This window comes from Hipposideros armiger, unplaced genomic scaffold (assembly GCF_001890085.2).
Source record: "Hipposideros armiger isolate ML-2016 unplaced genomic scaffold, ASM189008v1 scaffold_628, whole genome shotgun sequence".
Taxonomy (NCBI): Eukaryota; Metazoa; Chordata; class Mammalia; order Chiroptera; family Hipposideridae; genus Hipposideros; species Hipposideros armiger.
The window spans coordinates 586,404-613,939 of NW_017731978.1; the positions used below are offsets into that span (position 1 = coordinate 586,404).

At 55.6% G+C, this 27,536-nt stretch overlaps 2 protein-coding genes across 2 annotated transcripts in view; one reads left to right on the top strand and one right to left on the bottom strand.

Annotated features, from left to right (window-relative positions):
• Nucleotides 1-635: 635 nt before the first annotated feature.
• On the bottom strand, nt 636-4,289 carry CIMAP1C (ciliary microtubule associated protein 1C). Its single transcript, XM_019625433.1, has 4 exons — nt 4,169-4,289; nt 3,277-3,387; nt 2,256-2,366; nt 636-1,710 (listed from the first exon to the last, which is right to left on the bottom strand). The coding sequence occupies exons 1-4, from the start codon at nt 4,287-4,289 to the stop codon at nt 1,229-1,231; spliced, it is 825 nt and encodes a 274-aa protein (XP_019480978.1). The 3' UTR covers nt 636-1,228.
• Nucleotides 4,290-14,320: 10,031 nt separating this feature from the next.
• CSPG4 (chondroitin sulfate proteoglycan 4) overlaps nt 14,321-27,536 on the top strand; it is a 36,724-nt gene continuing 23,508 nt past the window's right edge. Inside the window, exon 1 of the mRNA XM_019625468.1 lies at nt 14,321-14,499. Coding sequence (XP_019481013.1) covers nt 14,406-14,499 — 94 coding nt within the window. The 5' untranslated portion in view covers nt 14,321-14,405. The remainder of the gene's footprint in view (nt 14,500-27,536) is intronic.

A 27,536-nucleotide genomic window follows, 5' to 3' on the forward strand; every position in this document is an offset into this window, starting at 1 on the left:
ACACCGCCTGTGGCCAGAGGAGCTGGGAGAGGGGCTGGTCCAATGGGTGGAGGCAAGTAGAAATGGGGGATCCGGATACCAAGATTTAAGAAGGACAAATACCAGCCCCAGAGACCCCAGCCTCCACAGAGACTGGCACGAACGCTGGAACCTGTGTGCCCAAAAGCAGCCAAGTCGGAAGGAGTGGGCGTGTGGGCAAGGCCTGGACTCAGGAGTGAGGCAACACTGCCCCCTCCCGGCTAGTGTGTGGCTCCTCTTCTAACGGGTACTGCAGGGCTAGGCTGTGGAGGCTGGGGACATGCAAGTGACTCTCCAAGGACAGCATGTGACAAGCAGACCCTTCCCCTACAGCCTGCTTGGCCCCTTCACCTCCTCCCTAGGCTGACTGTAGTCTCCAGGCTCTGCCCATGCTGCCAAACTTCTCTCTATGCACAAAGAATTCTGAAAATACTGCATCTTGTCTAGCCCCATGGCACTGAGTACAAAGCCTGAGTCTACTCCAAGCTGCCCACCATCTGGGCCCATGACCAGCCAGCCTCCTGCAGCCCAGGCTCCTGCCCTCTGAGCCTCCCAGTTCCCTTCTCTGTGCCCTCTGGTCCCACCTGTCTGCCTTTGCCCCTACCTTTACCTCCATCAGGAATACCCTCCCTTTTACACGCTGTCTCTGCTTGTCCTCCTGGGTCCCTCCCCCAGGAAATCGTCCCTCTCCCCATCCCCAGCCAGAATGACCCTTGCCTCCTCTGCCTGCACCCACTCATCCTGCTCCTCTCTTGGGTCCTGAACACTGTCAGAGCTCAGAGGCACACAGTTTTGGAGCTGGAGGGAACTTGGACATCCTCCAGGCCTCCCCCCAGGGCTGCTCTGGGCAGAAGCTGCACAAGACCACACAGCACATTCATGGTAGAGTTAGGACTAGAGCTCGGCTCTCTGGAGTCTGCCCAGGGCTCTTTGGAGGGCATGTGGCCGCCTCCCCTGGTGAGCCAGAACAGAACTTCTCCCAGACAAGGTCTCCCAGGACCCCCACCCCTCACCCAGGCAGGGCCCAAAGGAAGCAGTTATGAATGTTTGCAAATGAATAAATAAATAAAAATATTTATCTAATGCCTCATGTGTGCTGGACACAGCAGGTACCAGCTCTGCCACTCTAAACTATGGCAAGCTTCTCGATTAGGTATAGAAAATAATCCTCTGGGGAGGGCGGGGCTGGGCAAGTACACCAGGAGGGGACTCAGTCGCGAACATAGATGACCAGCGGGCACAGGTGGGGAGAGTGTTTGACGCCCATGGTGAAAGCCGGTGCGCGGGGCTTGTGCACCGTGACCTGCCGGATGTCGTGGGCGCCCGGGCCCAGCTGAGGGGTGTGGTCCATCGGGTAGGCAAAGCGCTTGGCCATGCTGTGGATGGGGCTGCGCTTCTGGTAGATGGATGGCTCCGGCGGCGTATGCATGGCTGGCCCAGGGCCTCCTGCCACACTGTCCTGGTAGAACCAGTTCTTGTCTGCAGATGCCAAACTATAGCAAGGAGCAGCTCGGTTGACGGGGATGTTAGGTCCCAGCAAGAGTGGCAGCTGGTACTGGTTGGGGGCCGGGTTGGGGTCCATCACTCTGTACGGGCAGCGGTAGCCAAAAGTGTACTGAGGAGCCCTACGTTCCCCAGGGGTGCGGGTCTTCTCCAAGTAGTAATGGCAGGAGGATGGAGTGGAGCTCAGGCCTGAAAGTGGTGAAGGTGTTGGGCTGAGGCCTTGGTTAGACTGACAGGACGTCACTAGAGCCACCTTAGCTTCCAGCAGGGACACATCCACCCCTGCACAGGGCTATGGGTGAGGGAGGGACTTAGGCCACTCTGACATCAGGATATGACAGTATTGCCACAATATAAAAACCACAAGTGTCATCAGAACACCACCATTGGGCTGTCAGTATTCTCACATTGTCTTTGTGACAGCACCAAAAAAGCATCCTCAAATCATCACAGCCCAAGAGCCCATTAGCATGACATCACTGCTGTGACATGAGCCCCATTTTTATCACACCACCCCCCAACATATATGTAACATTGGCTTTAAGACATTAAGTACTGTGACACAGACATGATGACATTGGTGTCTTGATGTGACAGTGCAGTGGCCTAGGATGCCAGCATCCACAGATACACCTGGTATAGGGAGTCATGACCCTTTGCCCTTACTTAGGTCCTAAGGTTGTATCCCTATCCCCCAACCCCCCAACCTGCACCCCCTCCCCATCCCATCTTACGCAGGTTAGAGATGCGTTCCTCCATGGGGACCTGAGGGCAGCTGGACATTCCAAGTCGAGTTATTTTAGGATCCAACAAATAGCAAGGTCCAGGATTGCTGTCCATGACCCCTGCAGGGTAACCCAGGAGAGGCTCCGTCAGCCCCAGAGGCTGCCCAGGGTGAGCCTGGCCTGTCTCCAGGCGAGATCCTTCTCCCCAAGACAGTAGCCAAGAGAGCCCTTCCGATTCCTAGGGTTCTTGGGTGCTGTGGGAACTTGGATTTCCTCTTCTGTAAAGGGGCTTTTAACATTCTCAAGAACTTGTTCAGAGGGACAGATAAAATGACAACAGCTGCACAGCAGCTAGCTCGGCTGGTTAGGGATCAATGCCAAGGGGTAATAATAGGCACAGTGGCTACTGTTGGTATTAAGAAGGGGCCCAGTAAAAAAGAAAAAAAGAAGGGGCCCAGTGCCAGCCAGGGGTTCCCCTGCTGAGGAGGGTGTGTCGCCCCAGGCAGGGGTCTGGCAGGCCCCCTAGACCTTAACATCCCATCCAGCTCTCTTCTTTCTGACATTGGCCAGCAGCCCTAGCTCTTCTGCTCCCACCCTTCTAGGGGGTTCTAAGACACCTGGGGAGCCTTGGGGGCCACCACCCCACCACTCTCCCTCCGATCCCCAGATATTCCTGCCCAGCTGCTGTGGCAAGTGAACCGATGACAGCCAGAGATGAAGGGCCCCAGCCAAAGACCAGGCATAAAGGGGACTCTGCTGTGCCAACTGGACAGTGACAGCATCCCTTCAAAGCTCCCTCAGGAGGTCGAGTTGGGAGAGGCCCACAGTCGCCTTCAGAAGGATGGGTCATTTAGGCATCCCTGCTGGCTTCCTTCTGGACCCAGCGGGCCACCTGGGTGTCCCACTCAGAGCAGGCCTGGGTTCCCAGGGGCCCGTGGCTATAGATAACGGCTCTTTTCTTCTCACTGCCACCCCAAGCATCCAACAATAATAACCCTACACCCAGGGGACAGGTGTTGGGGACACTCACGCTTCTCTGAGTGTCGAGTGTGCAGAGTGCAGGCGGGCTCCTGGAACATGGAGCTGTCGTGGCCTAGGTAGCCCGTGCAGGATGGCCGCAGGTACTTGGCAGGCCCCGGACCTGTGAGGATGGACAGGGCAGCACTCAGCCTGGGCCCACCATGGCAAAGGCGGGAGGTCCCAAGTACTGGGGTCTTTGTTCCCACTGATGTCATACAAATCCCACCATCAAACTGCTTCTCTGGGTAAAAGGCAGTGTTCCCAGATAAAATGCAATTTCTCTTGGACAGGCGATGCATAATAAGAAAGGTAATAGTTACAATGAACTGAAAACTTCTGGCCAAGTACTATGCTAAGCATTTCATATGGGTTATTTCAGTTAAGCCTCCCAGCAACTCTGTAAGATAGAGACTATCATTGTTCCCATTTTACAGATGAGAAAATTGAGGCTTAGAAATATCAATTTGCCCAAAGTCACACAAATTGGTAATGTGAAAATTCTGAGACAATTAACCAACAGAGGCCAAACATTTAATCACATAGTAAACCACCTCTGAAATACAACAATAGTCAGTCATCAACAATGTAGTACAAATTGGGTTGTTTACTTTCAGGTGAAAGTAAGATTCGAAGGAAAAGAGGAAAGCTAAAGTCGGGATTAAGGCTCCAGTAAATCCCTGGCCTTTTTCCAAAACTGGCCTCACCACATGCCCTGTACTCCCTCCCTCCCCTAGCTAACTAACACCACTGCTGGCTGCTCCTGGGAGGCTCAGCTTGGAGGCACAGCTCTTCTGTAGCTTCACGGAGAGCCTGCAGGAGGCAGGGCTGGAGGCGAGGAAGCCTTCAGCAGCCTGGCAACCCGAGGAAGGGGCCCAGGCTGAGGGTGGGGATCCTGCTCTCACCTTTGATCAACGCCATGATCACAGGGGTCTGCTTTACCTCCTGCCGTGAGGATACCTGCACCTTCTTCTCTGGGTGCTGCCCATAGAACACAGAGTTCCTGGCCCCCTTGGGCCGTTTCATGGCTGGGGCAGAGGGAGGGGCAATAGCAGTTCCTGAGACATGTAAGCGGATGCAGGGAGCTGGGCTTTTGTGGGGCCTGTTCTAGGCGCGCCTGCTCAAGCCCCTGTGTCCACTCTCTCCCCGACTCCAGAGGTGGTGTCGGGGCTGGGAAGGAAGCAGTCCTCGGGCTTGAGCAGCTGAAGCCGTCTGGGGTGCAGCCAGCTGGAGGGCCCAGCAGGCAGGAACTGGAGATGACATCACTGCAGAACTTGGACTGTGAGGTTCAAAGTGTTTATTTCCCTCAGTTGCCGTGGCGCCTGAACAGTGGCGTAGAAATTCTATGCTGGCTGCTCAGTTGTGGAACCCTGAGGACTCGGCCCCACTGCCCCTTACTCCCAACCAAGCTAGGGTCCCCAGGACCCTGGGACAGGGAAGGAAAAGGGAAAGGTAGAGTGACAGAGCTCTTCACTCCTGGTGGGTGCCCTAGGGTTGGGAAAAGGAAGGGAAAGAATGGGTAGGTCATGGGTCAAGGGTTCCTGCAGCCTGCACAGCCCCCTAGGGTGACCCTTTACCTGCTGCCCTGCCCACCTACTCCCCCCAAGGGTCTGGACATACCCTCCCTTCTAATAGAGTCTGTTATTCCTTGGGAATGGATCAAGCTGGTATTTCATGCCAAGGTATAACTGTCTGACAGTTACCCAGACTGACTCCTATCCCAAGGCACAGTATCTTTAGAGACCCATGTCTAGATCCAAGAATACTTGCCTGCTGCTGTGTTTCAGGCAGGGAATGGGGGACAAATCCCGGAGGATGGAGGGGTGGTGCTGAGGCCTGAAGGGGCCACTTCCCATGTCTGTGGCCAAGAGCATGCCCAGGGCGGGGCAGTGTGAAAGGAAACGCTGAGTGGCAGGGAAGGTACCCAGCTCCTATAAGACTGATGGATGAGCCCCAGGGCCGAGGAAATGCTGGAGACCTCTTCGCCCCTCAAACCCCAGGGGTTTGGAGACCCCAGGGCCTTCTCACATCTACCAGTTCATAACTCAGACAAGGCTTGATCAGAACCAGGTGTGATCAGAACCAAGGGGGGTTTCCATCTTGGGAAGATGACAGCTGGCTTTAGAGGGTGTCTGCCATAGCCTCAGTACACAGATAAGAACACTGAGACCCAGAAAGGAGGAGGACTTGCCCAAAGACTCCCATCACATCAGTAGCAGAGACAGAACCAGGACACAAACCCCAGGGTTCTCTTTGGATACTAGCCTCTGATCTAATGGAAACCAAAATGTGACCTGCACTCATTCCAGCCAGCAGGCACAGTGAGGGCTCGGAGCAGACCAGCCAGGCATGCTGGGTGCTCCAGAAGTCGGAGATTGGCCCAGCCTCAGCTGGCCTGGGGCCATGGCCAGTGCTGCCTCCTCACCCCCATCCTTGTCAGTTTTTCCTGGAGGAAGCTTTGGGCCTGCTTGCCCCAGCTCTGATGGTCCCCTCATGTTGATAGGGACCAGATATGGGGCTGGGACCTACGCTTCCTGGTCTGGGGGCAGTTTCCTGGTGTTTCAGACCCAGGGAGCCCTCCTGACACCCCCCCACCCCACCCCACCCCTCGCCACCTGCACTGCCATCCTGTGCACAGCTCTCTGGGGGAAACTGAGCCACTCTACACCCCAGCAGGTCACAAGCCACCCTGTTTCTGCTCCAAATGCTTCCTTCCCATAAACTTTAATGGAGACCTAGTTCACCCCTGAAGATAGCCCTTGGTCCTCTCCAAAGCTGCTGTTCTGTCTCCCACACCCCCATCCCACCAAGCCCAAGGTAGAGCTGGTCCCTGGTGTCCTCGGTACCCATCAGGCAGTGTCCCCTCCCTGTCAGAAGCACCACTCCTCTAGGGTTCCGCATCCAGAGCTCCTCATCTCCTCAGGGCTGCCATCTGGCCTGACTCGTGCACCTGGTGGCCCTGGCTGTGGTCTTCTTCCCCATCCCCCCACCCCCCCAACTCCTGCCATTGTCCTGGTGGCTTAGGCCTCCCCAGGGACCTCCCACCAATCCCCTGGCCTCCCAGTTCCTGGTCCAGCTATCTCCAAACCCCTCCCCTCCACTCCCTCTCAGCCACCCTCCCCAGCACACCCAGGGGCACATGGGGCTTTCTCACTGCCTCCCCGGCACTGACCATCCATTTCCCTCTGGAACACCAGCCTTCGTCCTTCCACGTCGCTCGCTCTAGTACTCTAGCGCAGATTGTCTGCTATCACTGAGACCCAGTCACTGACCCTGCACGTTCTCCCTGTCCTCCAGCCCCGTCCTGCCTTTACTGCCCTCCTGGTCCAGCTTCTTTCCTGGTAAATCACCAGTCTGCCTTGTCCACTGGCACCAGGCAGCTGAAAGCTCATGGCCCCAAACCCTGGACTTGTCTTCGTGCTGCCCAACTGCCCGTCTCCATTCTGGTTGACTTGCTCTCTCCCTCTCCAGAGACCATTCCAAGCACAGGCATTCCCCTCGTCATGCCTGGCCCATCCTCCAGCCCCTGCTCCACCTCCTCCTGGGCTGAGAGAAGAGAAGTAATCAGAATGGACTCTGACTCAAACCCTCCCTGCCTCACCATCAGAACCTCCAGCTCCCTGTCACCTGCCGCCATGTCCTTCCAGGGCTAGGCAGGACGCACCAAGACCTTCTCCCATGTCCTCTGCCTCCTCAAAGACATTTCGCTCTCCATGACCCCTCTCTTTGCTTTAACCTTTCATCTGGCCACTTCTGGCTCACTACATACCCTACATTCTTCCATCTATTATAGACCATCTCCCAGGCCCCTCACACCTTTCTGTCACTGCCTGGACCCCTCTGCCCAGTCCCCAGACAAACTTCCCCAAAGAGGCATTTCCCTGTCTGTTCTCGCCTTCTTTCACTCTCCATAGGCCAACTCCAGGCCCATCCACCTAAACTATGGCCTCCTGTGGAAGCTGCAGCCACCAGACACTCATCCTTACTCACTGGCCTCTTGGCAGCACTGGACCAACATGACGGACTACTCCCTCCTTGTAGCACTTCCTCCTGGCTCTAGGATGTTCTAGTCTTCCTCCCATGTCCCCACTGCCCCTTCACAAGCTTTCTTCCTGGATCTTCTTCCTCAACCTGACTTTCAATGTTGGCACATGCTTATTAAATGCAAAGAGAAAAAAACGTAACTTTACAGGGAGAATCCTGGCAGGCACCAGCTCAACCAAGTGACATGAGTTCAGACCATCCACAGTGGAACAGAGAGGTGCTGTGTACCCCCCGAAAGGGAGCACTGACAAGGACACAGCATCCCTTCTGGGATGTTCCCACCAAAGATACATAATCTGAGTCTAATTATGAAGAAACCAGATAAACTCAAATCAAGATTCACTTTACAAAATCACTGCTCTGTACCTGACAAAAATGGAAATGTCTTGAAAGACAAAGAAACACTGAACAACTTTTCCAGATTAATAGAAACTCAAGATAGGACAACTAAATGCAACCCAGGATTTTCCTTTGCTATCAAGGATATTATTGGGGAAATTGGCAAAACCAGGAAAAAAAAAGTGGCTAGTTAAAAGTATTGTGGGCTGGCCGAGTGGCTCAGTTGGTTAAGAGTTAGCTTAATAGCGTGAGCTCTGAGCAACAGGGCCACCGGTTCAATTCCCACATGGGCCAGTGACGCTGGGCCCAAGCTGAGCTGCCACTGAGCTACTAACAGGTGGCAGAATGGCTCAACTGGTGAGAGCACGTGCTCCTAACAACAAGACTGCCTGTTCGATGGTGGGTTACGCCTGCCTGCAGCTAAGACTGAACTTGGCACCTTGAGCTGAGCTGCCACCCGGATGGCTTAGTGGATAGAGTGCGTGTGCTCTTAACAACAAGTCTGCTGGTTCAACTCCCACATGGGATGGTGGCTATGCCCACCCACAACTAAGATTGTAACACAACACCTTGAGCTTAGAGGCCACGAGCTGCCAACGGGCAGCCAGATGGTGACTGGCACCCTCCACAACTAAGATTGAAGAACAACAACTTGGATGGTCCCCCTCCCCAATTCCCCAACACTCTTCTCCACCCCCAATTCCCCAATTAAAAAAAAAAGTATTGTATAATACCATTGTTAATTTCCTGATTTTGATCACTGCACCCTGGTTATAAAAGAGAAGGTCCTTGTTCTTAGGAAATATACACTGAAGTATTTAAGGCTAAAGGAGCATTATGTCTGCAACTTACCCTCAAATGGTTCAGGAAAAATATATGTACATGGAAAAGAATTTAAAATGTGGTCAAATATTAACATTTGGGAAATCTAGGTGAAGAGTACGTGGGAAATACTTGTAATGGTCTTGCTACTTTTCTGTAAGTCTGAAATTACATCCAAAAAAATGTTGGTGTGTCAGAGTTCAGTCCTGGGCCTTCCTCTCATTTCCCACCCCACTTCCCTCGCCTGGGCAGTCTCATCTCCTCTTGTTGCTTCAGTTCCATTACCTGTACACCAACAATTTCCATGTATATGCCGCCGACCCAGACCTTCTCAGGAGCTTTAGACCCACATATACAACAGCCTGCACAGTGTCGCGTGGGTGTCTCACAAGCACCTCAAAACCAACATGCCCAAAGCTTTTCTCGTGCGATGCCCCCACCTCCTGTTTATCTCAATGAATGATGCCATCATCCATCCAAGTGCCCAAGCTGGAAAATTGAGCTTGTCCTAGACATCTCCCTTGCGCTTACTCTCCAGGGTTTCTGTCATTCACTCTTGTGTCCCCAGGCCCCAGCTCCCAGCATAGTGCCTGACATGTGGTAAGTGCTTGAGAAATACTTGTTGAGTGAATGAGTCAATGAGTGAATCTGTGGGTTGATCAAGGAAACATCACTCCTCCTCAAGGGAGCAGAGTCCTACTTTCTGAGTCCCAGATGTATTCTGAGTCTGGCTCACTGGATCACCATTTGCAGTTATGCCGGTTTGTATCAGTTACCTATTGCTGCGTAACAAATTGTCCTCAAAACCTAAGACTGTTTCTGTGGGTCACGAGTTTAGAAGTGGCTTAGCTGGATGGTTCTGGCTCTGAGTCTCTCAAGAAGTGGCAGCCAAATGTCAATAGGGGCTGCAGTCATCTGAAAGTTTACTGGGGCTGGCAGGTTCATTTTCAAGATGGTTCACTCACATGAATGGTGAGTTGGCACTGACTGTTGGTAAGACGCCTCAGTTCCTCCCCACACGGGCCTCCACAGGCTGCTTAGCTGTTCTCAGGTCATGGTGGCTGGCTTCCCCCAGAGCAGGCAATCAGAAAAGACAAGGGAGGAGCTGTCACATCTTTTATGGTCTTGCCTTAGAAGTCACATTCTACCATTTCTGTAATGCCCTGTTGACCATGCAGGACAGCCCTATTCAATGAGTGTGAATGCCAGGCGGTGAGGACCATCTCAGAGGCTGGCTACCACAGGTTTTTCACTGCACAAGAACACCCAGCCAAGGGGGCTCAAGTCCAATCTCTATGTACCTACTAAGCCCCACCTAAGCTGAAAACAGCCCTGCTGCCTGCTCCAGCTGGCTCTTGAGTGTCAGTCTTGCCTCTCCTTCAAGGGACTCCATGGAGTCAGGCAGTGAGCAGGACCCTGGCACCAACACTTCCCACCATCATAACCACCAGGTGCTACCCTTCACAGTTCATAAAGCCCCAGCACCTCTGTTGGAGGGCACCATCTGAGCACCATGGTGGTTCTATAATTTACAGATGAGAGGAATGGAGGAACGGTGCAGAGAGGTGAAGTGACTAACCTGAGGCCACACAGAAAGGCTTGGCAGAGTCAGACTTCTGGCTCCTAACTCCACATTCTTTCCACTGCCCTGCCCAGCCGCCAGCTCAGACCTACATATCCAAATACCCATTGAAGACTCATTCCCAGCCCTGGGCAGGTATTTCTCATCTTTATTTTGGGAGCCCTCCCCAGCCCCCAAAGGTGCCTGCCCTATGCTAGACCCTGGGCAAGTATGTGCACAAATATTCCATCCAAACAGGGGCTGTTCATTCCCTCTCCCGGAGGCTTTCTCTGCAGGCAGCCGGATGTCCACTGATGGGACACAGCAGGGGTTAACAGCATGAACCAATATTTAGAAATAGCACAACCCCAGGGGAGTCAGCTGTGGCCAGCTGGTCATAGCCACTAAAGCCATAAGGCTTTGTGGAAGTGGTGTGGAGGATGAGTGTCTGCTCCTGGGAGCAAAAGCTCTGACAGGGTCCTCTCACCCCACCCCATCTCCCCAGTAGGGCTTGGGCATGGCCCAGACCAGGCCCCTGGCCAGGGCAAAGCCCTGCCACTAGCCTCCAGGCCACAGCTGACTCCCAGGGCAGCAAACCTAAGTTTCCAGCTCCTAAATTGTGTATTTGTTGGGAATAGCTGCCCGCCCCTCCTGTGCCTGGCTGCCTGCACATGGAGGGGCTCCATCACTGCCTCCAGCCAGCAGCAAAAATAAGAGCACTGCTAGCAGAGGCCCCTGGTCAGAGGCCCAGGCCTGAGGCCCGCTGCCGTGAAGCTCCTGCCCATGAGCCTGCAGGGCCACAGAGTCGTGGCCTGGGTTCTGTGTCCTCCACAGCAGAAGGCCAATTCCCTGAGTGCAAGACCTGGGCAGCTGGACAAGCCATCTAGGGCACAAGCACCCACCCTTTACCAGCAAGCTGGCTTTGGCTACAGGCTCCTTGGGTGGGGCCCAGGCAGTCAGGGTGCAAAATATAGAGACACTCAGAGTGCCAGGCCCTGGCCAGGGGCAAGACCAAGCCACAGCTGCTGCCAAAGCAGGCACTTCTAGTCCCAGAAGCACTGAGGGTAAGAGTGACCAGGAGGGCCTGGCCAGCATGCTTGGCTGAACTCTGCTGGCAGGGAAGGGGGTGATGCTGGTCTCTCTGTTGTTTGTCTCCCAGAAGCAGATCTCTTGGGGAAACTGAGGCAACACATACCACAGGTCATTGTAGCCTCAAAAATTTTGGAACCCTCCTTCACCCCTGGGTGTGGGCATCCTGCTTTATTCTTCGAGTGTGTTCTGAGTCTCTCTCTCCCCCTCCCAGGGACACTGTCCTGTAATTTGATGGGAAGGAATCAGTTGAGGGAGCAGAGGAGTCCCTGACTCACGCTTCCTGACCCAGCTAGGCACGAGGAGAATACAGACATCACTACTCTAGGGAGTCTGTGAAAAGGGAGGTCAGTGGTGGGAAGGAGGGCTGGGAGGGCTTCCTGGAGGAAGGTGAGATGTGGCCAGGGAGGCAGCGTCAGTCAGGGAGGGTCACCAAGGACACCTGGCCAACCCAAACCAAAGAAAGTCATGGCAAGAGTCAGAAGGCAGAGGGAGGTTGCCAGGGAGGCCCTGGTCAGCTCTACTCAGGACTAGAGCTTCAAGGCCTCAGGGGACACGCTGAGGAGACTAGGGAGGGGACAACTGAGGACCAGGCAGTAGGCACTGCCCAGTACAGTGACCTTTGCTCTGAGACAGTAGGAAGGATCAGTTCCAAAGCAACACAGGGCCTCAACTTTCTGCCAGTTTGCCTAGCAGGACACTGCTCGGCTCCCGTCTGGGGTTCAAGTGCTGGGCTACAGGCTGAACAAAGGGCAGGCCTGTGTGTGCCAGAGCCTCAGCATCACTTTTCCACTGGAGCCTCAGTTTTCTCATCAATGAAAAGGGAACACTGTCTCCCGACACACGCTTCCCAGGGTTGTCAGGAGACAAGGTGAATGTTTATAAACTGAGAGGCCCAGCAGAGAAGCAAGCATGGGTTATTACTGCTGTGCTAGTTGCCACTATTTTTCCAGGCCTGTTTCTCTCCCCAGCTAGCTAGCAACAAAGCAGGGGAGGCTGCGAGCTAATCCTGACTCTATTCTCAGCTGTGGGCGGGAACTCCGGCTGGAGGCTCCACAGACAGAAAGTGGACTCCTAGTGCTAAATCTGTGTGGGTGGGGATTGAGCAGAAGGGGGAAGATGGGAAGGGGTAGATGGGCAGATGCGGTGGGTGGAAAGGTCCCCCCAAGTTTTTGATTCCCAAAGAAGCAAAGGCCTTCTTCTCCCTTCTTTTTTTCATTCCTAAAAGGAAACCACTTTTCCTGCAAAGGCAGTCTTCCCAGCAGTCCCCCGACCCACCCTCTCACAGCCCCAGGCCCACACTTGGCCCATAATTAGCCCCTAACAAGGACCAGGTGCTTTGCTGACTTGGGGAGAAGGAAAAACCAGGGACAAGTTGTGGAATCAATGGCTTTGTTGCCACTGAGACCAAGTGAGCACAACCCTGCCTGGAGCCTTTTAGGCTGAACTGGATGGGAGTTCTTAGGTTTGTCAAACTCCCCACAGAACAACAGCAGCTGGCTTCTTAGTCAAACCCAGAATGCATTTGTTGAGCACCTACTGTATACAGGTGCCTCTGAAGGAGAAAATTCAGCCCTCAAAGGGCTTTCCTTCAAAGGAGGTGATGAGTGTGAAGTTGTGTGCAAATTGAAATGGGGAGGATGTACAGCAGGACGACAGAAAAGGAGGAGAAAGAACAAACATTTGTTGAGCACCTGTTGTATGCCAGGCCCTGGACTAGGCACTCGAGGTACATTAAAGCATTTAATCCTCACAAACCCCATTTTAGGAATGAGAAAACTGAGGCACAGAAAGGTAAAGCAATTTGCTCAAGTTTGGACAGCTAAGTAGGAAAGTTGGGATTTGACCTCAGGGCCTGGGTTCAAGACCAGTGCTCACAACCACCTCACAGACCTGGCACCATCACACTATGCGGTGGCGGGCGGATCTCCGGGGTTGGGGTCAAAGACCTGGCCCCACCTCTTAGCAGCTGTGTAGACTCGCTCAAGTCCCTTGAGCTCTCTCAGCCTGTTTCTTCATCAGGGAAATGGAGCTCAATTTTGTTGCAAACTGTAAAGTGCTGTACACAGGGTGGGAATGTCACTCACTGGTCAAGGGGAGAGGCTGGGGAAAGAGTGCTTTGTGGGATGGGGTTGAGAGTGGGCTAAAGCAGGCAGGTGTGACTGAGAGATCCTGATGGAAGAAGGAAGGAGAGCACTCCAGGGGTGCTCTTCCACCCATTCACGGGACTCAAAAACTGAGGCCAGGCCGCGCTGATGGGGGCTACCAGAGAGCAGGCAGAGCCTCCAGGCCCTGAGGCTCTGCAACAATACTGCCTTTTCTCCTCCTGTTCGGGACAGGATGATGTTGTTGCCTGGGAGTGAGCCAAGAGGAGCAGGGCCCCAGCCTGAAGCTGTTAGGTAGGAGCTAAATCCAGGGCCAGATTTCCAGGAGACAGCCCCAGGGAGTTGAAACACCTGAATTCAAGAGTAAGGAGGCCTGGGGTCCTGGTCCCAAATGGTCAGGGACCTACTCTCCACCTGGGGGCCTTGAAAGAACCACTTCCAGCTGAAATGGGGGAGGGGTGGTTCTATCCACCTTGCAGCGTTATTTTGAGGCAAATGATACCATGGAGTTGAGGATCCCTCCTGCCTTGTGCGAGAGTCTAGAACACCTCTCCCTTACAGACTGGGAAACTGAAGCCCTGCGGGGCAGAGACGGTCAAGGTGGCAATGCCTGTGGGCACAGAGCCACTGTAGAACCTCTGGTTGGTGCCTCTCTACCCAAATGGGATCCTGAGGAGACCTCTGAGGCAAAGATGCCCAAAAGAAGCCTGTGGAGTGGGTACATCTGTTCTTCCTCCTAGGCCTGGTGCAAGGGCCCCCCCACCAACCCTTGCAAGGGCAGAGGGAGAGAAATGAATGGACTAGCCCAGCTCGTGTCACCTCCTAGAGGTCTCTGGGAGCCCTAGAGTCAGAGCTCAGGGTGTCTGCTCTCCTCCCGGACTTTGTCCCAAATCTCCAGGGTAGGGTCTGGGCCTGGTGGAGCTGTAGGGGTCTGACCTGGGAGGAGCAGCCTGGCACGGGCCCTTTAAGAAGGTTGGGAGTGGGTGGGAGCAGACGGAGAGTCCGGCCTGAAACTGGAGCGCGGGTCTGCGCCAGCCCCGCCCCTGGAGTTAAGTAGGCGGGATGGGCGCCCCAGAGCTCCAGCCCGCGCCAGAAGATTCGAGTTCTCTCAACTCACGACTTTGGCGGCCAGGTTCCTGATTCCGCTCCGCTCCTTTCAAGTCCTGCTGCCAGCCCGCGGCGATGCGCTCAGGCCTGTGGCCCCCGCTCCCAGCCCAGGCCCTGGCCCTGGCCCTGGCTTTGACCTTGGCTATGTTGGCCGGACCAGCATCTGCAGGTGAGTGAGGGGCCTGAGATTGGCAGGAGCTGTGGAGGGTTCCTTAGGTAGCGAAGAGGCACAGGAGAGCCCAGAAGTGGCGCCCAGACCAGGAGATAAGGGGGCTGCCCTTCTGCCACCCCAGACTGCAGCCTTGGGAGTCAGTCCCACCAGGGCCAGACGCTAGACCCCCAGCGATAGCGCTTCATCTGGGGATTATATGGGCTCTGGTTGCCTGAGCATGGGTGGGAATGCCTAGGGCCTGACTCTGCGCACGATTGTCCTCTATAACCAGTGCGCCGCCCCAGTGCTGCCTGGGTTTCCTGAGCCCAGCAGGCTTTCCGGTACCTCTTAGGTGCCCAAAGGACACCCAGTGACAGTGAGAAGCAGTACCCCAGCCTCAGCTACCCAAGCCAGGAATGGGGAGTGCTGGGAAGCTCCACATGGGAGGGAGCCACCCTGCCCCACCCTGTGCTGAGGGGGTGGGGCACATGCACCTCAGCCTCCTCTGACCCTGCTCCTATTCCTACTCCCTTGTCCCCAGGTACATTTTCTGTCAGGCGTCTTCACCACCACCTTCCTGCTGCCCTGCTCTCCCCCCTCCTTTCTTCTCTCTCCTCTCCCTCACTGAGAAGGCCTGATGGGTGACAGACAGGACCACCCACTCTTCAGCTTCCTAGAGGCAGCACTGGTGTCCCTCCGCATCCTGTGCCACTGCAGGGGCCTCTCCCTCAGACAGCCCTGGGCAACACCTGCCACACCTCCCTGTCCCAGGCATTGGTGATTCACCCCAGCAGAGACTGAATGACAGTTTGCTTTCCGAGAGATGATTGGATGTGTCCCCTCTCTGTCACAATGCCAGAAATCCCACCATTGCAGTATTCTTCCTTGAGTTAGGCATGGTCTAGTTATGCCATAAAAACTGGCCTCAGGGCCCATCAGGCATTACTACCCATATATGAATCAGTCTTCAGCCTACAGCTTTCAGGACCATTCCCAGGAGCAACTCTGAGCAGGGGAACGGCCTGAGTCGCCCTTGCAGGGGCCAGGCCACACCCTTCTCCCCATCAGATGGGGAAGCCAGTGCTAATGGACAGTATCACGAGGTACCCAGAAGGAAAATGAGTCAGGGGAGGACTCCCCACTGGGGTGAGTCAGACCTGTATCCCCAGGCTCCCTGTTCGCATCCCCAGGGATCTCAGGGCTAGATGATGGGCTAGGGCTCTAGAAAGCTGGGAAGGGGACATCCGAGGTGACTGGGGAGGTCTGCTTATATAGCCCCCAGCCTCCAGCCAAGGGAAAGATTGCAGCACCCCCACCTCCTTGGGCTTCAACTGAGAGCCCCTCTGAAAATCTCTTCAGCATTGACAATGAGTAAGCACCGTGCTAGGCAATGAGGAGTGCACAGAAATGCATGGGCTGAGCTTGAACTCATTCAGGAGGCAGAAAAGCAAATTAAAACGCAAACAAGGACCAGCCGAGTGGCTCAGCTGGTTAAGAGCTTGCTCAAGAGTGCGAGCTCTGAGCAACAGGGTTGCCGGTTCGATTCCCACATGGGCCAGAGCTGAGCTGCCGCTGAGCTGCCGCTGAGCTGCCAACAAGTGACAGGATGGCTCAGCTAAAAACAAAAACAAAAAAAACCAACAACAACAAAAAAAAACGCAAACAGCAACTCCTATCATGTTAGCAAAGATCAAGATGAAGAGTATGGAGAAGAGAAATCCAGAGGCAAAGTAGGGTGGGGCCTCGGTGGTCTTTGAGCCAAGCCTTAGAGGATGGGCAAGGGTCAGCACTCCAGGCAGGGGCAGGAGCAAAGGCCCTGAGGTGAGTCTGAGCAGAGGGATGTTGAGATAGGAAGGCCAGCAGCCCAGCTACGAGGCACATTTTGAGCACAAGCCAGGAAAAGCCGTTGCTCTGGGGCACAGAAACCTTAAATGGCAAAATGCAGCCCATTGCCTATGCCCTGTTGGTTTCAGAGGGGAGCGGGGCATGGTACCCATGGGGCTTTATAATGTTAAGCCAATCCCTGCCTTTAGGAAGGATTTGAAAATGGCTGGGGGTGGGCGAGCTGGTATCCTCCCTCCCTCCCAGGCAGAGCTCCCCTCCAACAACCCATCTCTGTCACCATGCCTGGCTTAGCTCCCTGTCCTGATCTCTGCAATAAGGGCAGACCCTACCTGAGGAAGGTGTCACTGCCATCGCGCCTGGACACCCCTGACCCTAGAGGCCCTCAAGGTCTGGTTACCAGAGTGAGGCATACTGGGATGCTCTCCCTGCACTCATCAGCATTGCAGAGCATCCAGCTCATGGGACCTGAGAGTCAAGCACCCTTGGAAACCATCTGGATCCAGCTTCCATTGTACAGACAGGGACACTGAGGGCCCTAGGGAGGAAGCAAAGTGCTCTAAGTTCCACAGAGAAGCCCAGCTGCCCAGGAAGAGCTTGGGGTCCTGCTTCGAGGGAGCTGCATGGGGGCTAAGCTTGGGGCACTGTGACAGTGCGGATGATAAGTGTGATGTCCAGCTCCTTCTGAGCACTATGGGAAGTCCTCAGCAGAGTGACAAGCATTGGGGGGTGTTGGGTTTGAACTGGAGATGTGAAGATGGCAAAATCAGGAGGTGGGAGTCAGCATAGAGCATGTAGGGCCAGTGGCTCCTGCATTTGCCCGCTGGCCTGGCATAGCTGACTTTGAAAGGCAGAAGGCGAGGGACTGAAGTGGGTGGGACTCAGGCAGGAGTACCTGGTAGGGAGGGTTCTTGTGTAACCTGAGTGGGGGCTCTGAACTAATGGGGTATCTTATCAGGTGCAAGGAATTGAGCCAGGCAGATTCTGGTGAGTGGTCTGCGGGGGACCAGTGATGCTGTAGATAGCCTCTGATCACGTGCATGCTGCCTGGGCCTCTGGGGCAGGGCAGGTCCAGGGCCCTTGGCTCAGCCCACCCAGACTCTGGAAAAGCTGTTCCAGAACCAAGTATAACTGAGATCCCCTCCCAATGTTACCCCGCCTGCCTGGGCAGGACAAGAAGGGCCTTTCAGTGCAGCTGCCTGGGGGATCCAGGAGGGGGCCATGCCAGGTGGGCCAGGTGAGGCTGGGCTGGCATTGGCTAGGAGGGGAATGGGGCGTGTGGGGAGTTCTCAGAGGAAGTATATAGGCTCCATCTGGGAACTGGGCGTGCTGCCTAAGAGGGGGCCGGCAGGGGCGGGGGAGTTGGAAATAGCCCTGACGCACACACTCACTGATGCACACAGATGTGGACTCGCACTTGAGTACACACAGCCATGCAGCCAAACCACGCTCACAGACCTGGGTAGGTAGCTGGGGCCAGGGGCCCAGGGTGTCTGCTGCCTCCCTACCTAGAAATCCAAACCCGTGTCTCACAGATCTGGGCTGGCTGGTGCCTGGGGGGAAGGAGGTGAGGACAGGGTGGGAGCAGGGGCGCGATGCTGAGCTGTGGCTCCTATTTGGTGTCAGAAGGAAATGAACTAGGGGGCCTTTGGGTCTAGGACTAGAGCCTGCTCCCTCCCTGGTCCCCTGGACTCCTTCACCACCTGTCCCCATCCAGCTCCCCTTTGGCTTCCAGCATGCCCCCTGTCCAGTTCTGGATGTCCAGTTCTGTAGAGCCTTCTAATCAGGCTCTTTCTCTAGTGTAAGCATAGGCTGAGTTTCAGAAGCACTGTGTTACCATTATGACTGAATGTGTAGGAGTAATGTTGAATGAACTCAATTGGCATGAACAGTTTTGTCCTGGGATCCTCCCTAGGGTAGGAGCTTCTAGCTCTCCCCATTTCTCAGGAAGGTCTATAACTACAAACAAGGGAGAAAATGGATCTGCATTATAACAGGGCTCCTGCCTCCAGTGACACCCTCTGCTGTTGCCCTGCAGCCTCAGAGCCCTTCCAGTCAAGAAACATTCCCATTTCATAGTTGAGGAAACTGAGGCTCAAAGAACAGGAGGGACTGGCCTCAGGTCACCCTTTGGACACACAAGCCATGATGTTCTCACTCACCCCAACAACAGCTGACTTTCCTAGACCAGGCCACGTGGGCAGCTACCCACCAGCGGGCTCAGGCCCCCCAGCAGGGGAGAGAGACAGGTCTTCAGGGGAGAGAAAGCTCGCTAAGGCCCCAGATCTCTGTTTCCATCTCCCCATGCCTCTCCAGCCCTCCCTCTCCAAACCCTCCCCACTTTCTCACAGCACAAGCAAATCCTCTTCAGGAAAGCCCCCTACTCCTCCTCGGACAGCTGGATGGCACATGAAGGCACATGTGTCTTAGATGTAAAGTAGTTGGCCTGGGGCTGCTGGCAAGGCGGCTTGGCAGCCTGGCTCACCCATGTTCGGACAGTGCCTGTCCTGTCCACCATTCCTTCTTCCCGCTCAGCTCCTGCCCACGCCCTGCCGGCCCTGCCCAGCCTACAGAGGAGCTGACTGCCAGGCCTCCCGCCACCGCTCATGCTAAACCGTTTCAATGTGTGTCTCTCGTAGCTTAACTGCCACAGTGGGTCAGCAAGCCTGCCTCCCCTCCCAGAACTTGCTACTGAGACTCCCCACCAACCCCCATGGTCCATAGGGAAACCAGGGCCCAGAGAGGGACAACTACTTCCTCAGTCCCAGCAAGTACTTAACAGGGTCTCTGTCCTTGTACCCTGTTTGGGGTGTGGCCTTGCCCACAGGACCAGCAGCTCCCCGAGGGCAGACCTCCCATCTGCTTTTCTCCGGGGTCTCTACTCACTTGCTGCCCACAAAGGATGGATCCCACAAAGGGGCATATAGGTCACTGAGCCAATCAAGAGTTTGCAGACTGTCCCCGAGGTGCTCCTGGGATTTACATTCCCGTAACAGAATATAGGATGCTTGCCCTGCCCCATTTGCCTCATAACAGCTCCATGAACATGTTTATAGATAGCGGTTTTGTTCTTGATAAAGTGTTCTATGGCTCGAACAACAAAAAAAAAAGTCTTGAAAACCAATGAATTACTTTCAGTTAAAACATACTGAGAGCAGGGGAGATTCAGGTCAGATACAAGGAAGAACTTGGCTTTCAGAGAATGCAGATCCTGATTGATACCAAGGGTCCCTGGAGTCTGTCCTTCCCCAGGTGGAGCAGTCTGAAGCCCAAAGGCAGGGAGCTTCCCCCGAGCCAGGCTTGGTGGCCTGGCCTCTCCTGCCCCTCCTGGAGCCAAACAGGACATTCCTAAGTATCTAGACAGGCAGGAGCCCCATGGTGCCAACTGCTTGCAGGCCCAAAGGCGCCATGACTGTGCTGGGCCCTCCCCCCAATATATCATCCGCCTCCACTTTCAAGGCGATCCTGGGCCCCACAGCCTAGCTGACGAACTAGGCCATCAGGTAACACTCCATAACCACTGTCACCCTTCCACTGTTGCCCAACCTGGTCTCCGCAGCTGGTCTCCCCTTTTCCTCTCCATCCTTCAAGGCCCAGCTCCAGCCCCACCCCTGGGAGCCTTTCTAACCGTTGACTTTTGAGGCCCACAGCCTGGCCTGCCCCCATCCTGGGGCCTTCCTTGCTCTCCATCCCTATGGGGTTACGGGCCTTTTTCCCCCTACCCTCACCAGGCCTCTGCCCCCTGGTCCATAACCTCCATCAGTGTGACGCCCAATAGGAGTGTGCGCGCGCCCGCACACGTAGACACACACATACACACAGTGCTGCTCAGCAGTCTGGCTCAGGGCCTAGCAAGGAGAGTGTCCAGCCCCTGAGCCAGAAGTCCTGGGGGAAAACCCTACCCAACTCAGGAGACACAGCCCCCAGCTCTACTGCCAGAGCAGGGCCTCTGGCCTGGGCCAGCCTGCTCTCTGGGGTCATAGAGAGGGCTGGGGAGCGGAGATCAACTTCTGTTCCCACCTAAGAGCAACCCCCCTCCCACCCACATTTCAGGAGGGGGCAGCTATAAATATCAGTGGGCCCAGGAGGCTGATTCCCACGACACCGTCCCCCTTCCCTTCCGTTATGCAGTGGCTGGGGCCCGTTCTCCTGCCGCTGGAGGCCAGCCAGGCAGGCCACAGGCACATACACACTCCCACTGTGGTCAGCGAAGGAGCGAGTCCCCCTTTTGGAGTGTCTTGGAGAAGCTGGAAGTGAGCTCCCCTTCTACCCTCGGTTCTGACCCAGGCCCCACCTTTCTCACTGTGAGTCCTCAGCTCTGGGAACCTGTACGGGGCTGAGGTAGGGAGGAGGCCAGGCACGTGATGGTAAGGAGCACGGCGTCAGAGAGCTTAGTATTCTACCCCACCACTCAGTACATGACCTTGGGCAATGACTCAGCCTTTCTGAGCCTCAGTTTTGTCCTCTCTAAAGTGGGGATGAGTAATTCCTGCCTCCTCCATGCCTGGGGATTTAGCCCTTTGCCCAGAGTAAATGTCACCAGGTGCATGCTCCCGAGGCTACTGTACTCTGTTGTTACTACCCCTTCTGGAGTGGGTCAGTCCCAGCAAAATGGGGGCTCCTGCTTAGAAATATTTGAGAAAGGTTCCAAGGCCAGGGATTGGATGAGGTGGCCCTGTGAGAGGGTCTGTGTGGGACAAGGTGACGTGGAAAAGGGGAAATGGGCTCCTAAGGGAGCTATCAGCCTGCTGCTGCCAGCCTGCCCAGGACCCTTCAGAAAGGGGGAAGAGGGCATCTGCATCTGACTGACCCACTGGGCTGAGGCCCACAGTCCCGTCCCCCCCATCCACCTCCCTGCCGCCACTGTGAGGACAAACCGGTCAGCCCCTCCTGGCCCTGCCTGCCCCAAAGCCTAATAGCCCCTTGGATGGATATCATTGAGCTGGAGTGCAGGACATGTGTACTGAACGAATGACCAAATGAAACTCAGACCTGTCCCGGGAGCAGATGGGTGGGGACGAAGAGAAGGAACAGGCACAAGGCCCTCCTACAGAAGGAAGTCTAGACGCCTGTCTTCCCCCACACACCTGCCCCCTCCCGCCCCTCCGGTTGCCCAGAGGTAGGGCAGGAGGCCAGGGTGGGGAGGTGGCTCAACTGCCAGTCCCATGAGCTGTTACCACTACTCAAGCAATAGAGGCTGTGGCAGGGGGAGCAGGACCCACACTGAAGGAGTGGGGAACCCTCTCTGCCTGGGCTGCTTGGAGCCATCCGGGTGTTGGTGAGGAGTCCCTATATGTGTGAGATCAGAGGTGGTGGAGGTGAGGGGAAGTGTCTCAGGAAGTGAGCAGCCTAGGGAAGTGCCAACTGGAGGGACACTCCTATCCTCAGAGGATACATTCCAAGACCCCCAGTGGATGCAGATAGCACCGAACCCTGAATACACTGTTTTTTTCCTATACAGGCATAGTTCGTTATTGTGCTTCACAGATACTGCGTGTTTTTTACACGTTGAAAGTTTGTGGCAACCCTGTGTCAAACAAATCTGTCGGTGCCATTTTTCATATTATGGATAGCATTTTTAGCAATAAAATATATTTCAATTAAGGTATGTACATTTTTTAGACACAACGCTATTGCATATTTAATAGACTACAGTATAGTGTAAACATAACTCTTATATGCACTGGGAAACCAAAAAATTTGGCTTATCCAAATTGCCAGTATCTGTGGTCTTGAACTTCGAGGCCATTATTAAGTAAAATAAGGGTGACTTGGACACAAGCACTGCACTCCTGCAGTGCTGGACCTGGTCACCGAGCCAGCTACTCAGTGACTAATAGGCAGGGAACATATACAGTGTGGAGACGCTGGGCAAAGGGATGATTTATCACGCTACTCAGAATGGTGCGCAATTTCAACCTTATGAATTATTTCTGAAATTTTCATTTAACATTTTCAGACCACGGTTAACCACAGGTAACTGAAGCTGCAGAAAGCGAAACCACGGATAAGGGGGGACTTCTGTACTTAGATGGGGGCCTGTCCCTCCAACTGTTGACAGCCCTGGGGCAGAGGAGATGTTGTAAGGACCTGAGCGGGCTATGTAGCCCTTTTGTGGGATACTGGGCCCTCCTGTGTGGCCTTAGGCAGACCTCTGTCCCTCTCTGGGCATCTGGATAGGATCTTCAGTCTCCAAGGTCAGGTCTAAAATTCTAAGCTCGGGCCTCTTGGGGACAGGACAGGGGACTCTACTTCTGTCCAGAGAGAGCCAGATGCTCGTCCTGGGCCACACAGCAGGGTAGGCTGGGCCCGGGACTGGCTGGGAGATGGCCCAGCCTGCCAGAGCTACCTGGCATTGGGAAACTGCTCTCCTCTGTGACACAGAATCCTGGGGCTCTCCCCGAATGAAAGTAGCAGCTCCTCTCCACCCCCGGTTCCCATCTTCCACCCCCGGTTCCCATCGTCCACCCCCTGGCCCCAGCCCCACCCTGCCAAAAATAAACCCAGACCACCCCATCTTGTACCAGCTAGACCCACCCAGCCCTCCAGAGCCAGTTGAGTCACCACTTGAAGCTGCTCCTTTTTTTAACTCTCTGAGTCACTAGTTGTGGCTATGGCTCCATGACACATGCCCCAGAGTACAGCCCCCAGTGGCCCAACCAAGGAAGGAGTCTGAATGGAGGCTGGCAGCAGGTATGAGTTCAGGGCAGAGCCTCAGGTTGTAGCCCCTCCAGGCCTGCGGAACTTATCCTCTCGCAACCCAGAGCCCAGGCCTGTCCCCAACGGTCCTGGCACTGCCTTGCCCCGTCTGCCCTGGATAGCCCTTCAGGGATCTTGGCGACAAAGCCCGTCTGCATCACCCATGTCCCCACAGCATTTCTTTGCCTCCACGTAGGCCTGGACCTCTCACCCTGAGATTGCCAGGAACAGAAAGGGTCGCCAGGCCCTGGGCCCTGGGGGTTGGCGTGGGCATGGCCTGGCTTTCTGTGGTGAAGGCCACAGAGATGCCTAACTCCTGCCCTTCCTCACTGGATCCAACTGAGACTGTGACCACTCTACCCAGAGCACCAGGAAGACGGACAGAAGCCCCACTTCCTATCTTCCCTTGCTTTCCTCTATGTCCTTCTCTACTTACTCCCAGGGTTAGCTGGGTTGCAGATCCTCCGCCCCCCCACCAGTTTCTCTCTCTGGCTCTCTTGGCCCCCTCTCTCTGGCCCTGCTGTGTTCTCCTTCCTTTCTTTACCCAGTCCTGGTAGCAGTCCAGAGTGCTCCTTCTGCAGCTGGCACCCACACCCTCCACAGGCCCTCCTCTGCCTTTCCCGTAGACATGACACACCTCACCTCCACCCATTACCACGGGGACTCTGGGACCCAGGGATCAATCCAGAGAGAAAGTTTCCATCCCCCTCACCCAAGTCCCCTCCTTCCCCTGTCCCAAAGCACAGCTACATCCTGTCCCAGGGAATGTCAAGATCCCACAGGCACTTTCTGGCGGATGAGAAAGGGGGGTAAGGGGCCTGGGAGGCCCCACCTCTCAGCCCCTGCACAGCCTCAAACCCCATCCATCTCCTGTCTGTGGCTATGGCCTCCAGCTATAAATAGGGGCTCTGATTCTATTTTCTTTAAAAACAAGCACCAGACTCTGTCACCACAGGCCCAGAAAAGCACTCCCTGCCTGGGGCAGTCCCTACCCTGCCCCAGACATTGTCCCAGCCCCCTGTCTCTGGGCGTTGGGTTCCTGGAGGGCAGAGGGTCCCTGGAAAGAAGGCTGGCAGTGAGACAGGTTGGGGAGAGCTGCGCCAGCCTCAGATGACCCCCCCCCAGCAGCCAGCTAGAGAATGTGGCTGCCCCTCTCGCCTCGTTGGGCCCCTCCCTCCTTTCTTCCCATCTCCCTTCACCAGGCCAAGACTCACAGTATTAATGGAGAAAGGTGACAGGGACACAGCTCCCCAGGCCGCAGTTGAGTGTCTTTGCACCCCCAATGCAGAGGAGCTGTGGGGAAGAGTGGGGAGGACCTCTTTCCTGAAGGGGCAGGAGGGCATGTCACAGGCAGAGAAGAAGAGCTCCCCAGGTAGAAGACCCTGAGCGGAGGTCAGGAGTGGGGACCTGACAGGTGTGGGTGTAAAATAGCCCATGGTGTGGTGAGGATGGCATGTGGGATATTCAGGGAGGGGCACAGGAGAGCCTGTGGGATAGGGTCAAGGTCACCCTGCACCTTGCATCAGTGCCACGCTGGAGGGCTGGGGCTTGACTGGGGGGCAATGGCGAGCCTTTGGAGGCTTCCAGGCAAGGGAGAGCGGTGGAGTGACTTTCATTTTAGGTTAACTGGCCACTGTGAGCAAAACGAGGCAGGAAATTTGTTAAGCTACCGGGGGATGGTGGGCATCTGCCCTGTGAGATGGCTGGGAGGAGTGAGAGGGAGAGATGAATCTGAAGGAGAATTTAGGGGCTGGATGGGTGGCACTTGGGGGGGGAAGGAGGGAGAATGTCCGAAATGACTTTCAGATTTCTGCCCAGCAGTGGGTGGGTGGTGGGACTTTCACTGGATGGAGAGTAGGTTGGGGGAAAGATCACACTGACTCTGGCCTGAGATGGGTGGGCTTGGGTTTGGAGGTTCCTCAGGGTTTCCATGTGTAGATGTCCAGGGAGCATTGGCAAGTGGGCCCAGAGCCCTGCAGAGTTGGTGCCAGAGACAGAGATGTGGGTATCATTGCACAGAAGGGGTACCTGAGAACAGGGAAGAGAGATGGGCCAGGGAGTGCGGTAGGTGGGCACAGCTCAGTGATGCCTCCGGGCTGGAGGGTTAGTGGGGTGCTGGACAGGAACCGCACTGTGCCAAGAGCAGCAGGGCCTGTGAGGGCTGGATCTGTTTGAGGAGCTCTGGTGCACCTGCTTAGCACAGAGGCTACCAGCAAGGACACTGAGGTTGCGGTCCACCCTTCCAGGCCACCCCTTCCTGCCAACACACCACCAGGGCAGGAACTCGCCGCTGCTGTTTGCTGTCAGCTCTGCCGACAGAAAAGCTCTCATATGAGCCAGGTGCTACCTCCATGTAGCCCTGTATGCTTCCTCCGTCAGCACGTGTGGATGGTCCTCCTGGATGACAGATACCCTGGGCCCAGGACATAGGCCCGGGGCCCTGTCCTCAAGATCTTACAGGCTGGCTGGGACTGTGGCCCCTTAGACCAGAGGTGGCTCTGTTGTACCCACTCTAGTGACCACACCTCTCCATCAGCCACTTCCTGCTGGGCTGGGCTGGGCTGGGCTGAGCTGACCAGGGACCAGGTATGTGTATCAGTCACCCTATCCAGGTCCCCATTCACACATTGAAAAACTGAGGCCAGAGAGAGTATGGCAGCATGTGGCTCTGAGTGGTGTGTGTGTGTGTGTGTGTGTGTGTGTGTGTGTGTGTGTGTGTGTGTGTGTGTGTGTGTTCCGGGGGAGGGAGGGTGTTCCTCTGATGGATGCCCCCAGTCTCCTGCACATGGGACCTGTCTGGGGGGTCATCCCATCCCCCTTTCCTATATTTCAGATGGGAGAACTGAGGCAGATAGCAGTGGCTTCTCCAAGGCACGCATCCTTTTGAGCACAAGCTGGGCCAAATTGGTCCAGGCCTCTGTCCAGACCAACAATCATGGCTTCCAATGTCCCCGGGTCCCAGCTCACAAACTCTGTCTCCAAACCCTAAGACACCTCCCCAACAGCCTGTCCTCAGCAGTTTCTCATTCCAGAGCAGAGGGGAGACGAGATTAACAGCAAGCTTCCAGCCCTGGATTCTGCCCTAGAGGTGCTGGCCCGTCAGCGTCCTGGGGGCAGGCTTCACACCCTCAGTGGAGCCCACAGCTCCTGCCTCTCTAGCCTCTTTGCTGACCTCTAAGACCCCAAAGGGCATGGCCTGCACTTATCACTGGTTTCTGGAACATGCTATCTTCAGCCAGCTCTAAAGAAGTTCCCTCCCTGATCCACCAGCCCTAGAGCCAGACCCTATCTAGCCACGCTGGGAGAGGCCAGCTGCCAAACCACCCATGGAAAGCAAATGTCCCCCTTCCTTGCTCCCTCCTCCTTCCACTCCTCCAACCCTGAAAGAGGGAGCCCCAAGGACAGGAAGGGAAAAAGTGCGTCTTCCCCAGGCAGGGGGCCAGCCCTCACACCCAGGCAGATGCTCCACTTCCAAGGCACATGGAGCAACCAACACACCCCTTCTGTGCACACACACGCTGCCCCTGGTACCACAGCACCCAGCTCAGGAGCCACACCCACAGGGGCTTGAATTGTGCTGGGGAGCTGCCCGCTGCTCGTCTTGAGGCCCCAGCGCTGGTGACTGCCCTCCTCGCCTCAGTTTCCTGACCTGTAAAATGGGAGCGGCCTCACAGGGACCCTGCTGGGGATGGCGGCTGGCAGGCCCAATGCCAGGCAAGGCCCCTCACTCTGTTTCTATCCTCCAGAACCTCTACCTCAGCCTCCCCCACTGAGACGAGGGTCCCACGTTTCCTCCAGGGCCAGGAAAGCCAGGGGGAAGGGGATATGGAAGACGGCCTGGAAATCCTCCCTGTGTAAGGAGGAAAATTACAAGACAAGGGAGAGCCTCTCAGATTGCTCCAAGCCACAGGAGCCCCACCCCTCCATGCCTCAGGCCTAAGGAAGGGTAGGGCCTCCACAAAGACTCCACTGAGGGCCCTGCTTCCTGCGGCCCCAGCCTCCCAGCCTGGGTGGACTCTGGGCTGCTGCTTCCAGCAAAACCTCTCATTTTCCCTCCCACTTCCTCTGTGCCCCACGTGGCCACAGGGTAGGGATACATGGCTGGGAGCCCAGGGCACCAGCCCTGCCCCGTCTGCGTCTGTGGACGAAGCCCAGCAGCTCCCACCCCACTGGTCCCTTGCTTCCTCTGCAGGGGTACTCCCGTTCCAGAGGGGTCCCTAAATTGGACATGTTCCCCAGTGTATGCCCCTCACACGGGTGGCCTCCAGGCATTTGGTTAGAGGACCCGTAGCTGAGGCCTGTGACCAGGGTCAGGGCTCAGCCAATAGCTGAGGAAGCTGTTGTTCTGCCCTGGCCTCCTTGGCCTGGCAACGAAAGACAAGGTCAAGTACCCTTAGAGTAAGTCTTGTGGCTCAAGAGTTCTCAAAGCAAGGAGGATAGAGCCACATTGACCCCAGCTGAAGTCTCTGTAGTGTTGAGATGTGCCCATGAGTGCAGGGGCCTGACGTTCCCGC

Excerpts from the sequence above, each read along its gene's own strand:
- CIMAP1C (XM_019625433.1), bottom strand. The coding sequence starts at position 4,289 with ATGAAACGGCCCAAGGGGGCCAGGAACTCTGTGTTCTATGGGCAGCAC. Across the intron at positions 3,388-4,168 it reads GATCATGGCGTTGATCAAAG|GTCCGGGGCCTGCCAAGTAC; the intron begins GTGAGAGCAGGA and ends CCATCCTCACAG. Across the intron at positions 2,367-3,276 it reads CACTCGACACTCAGAGAAGC|GGGTCATGGACAGCAATCCT; the intron begins GTGAGTGTCCCC and ends GTTACCCTGCAG.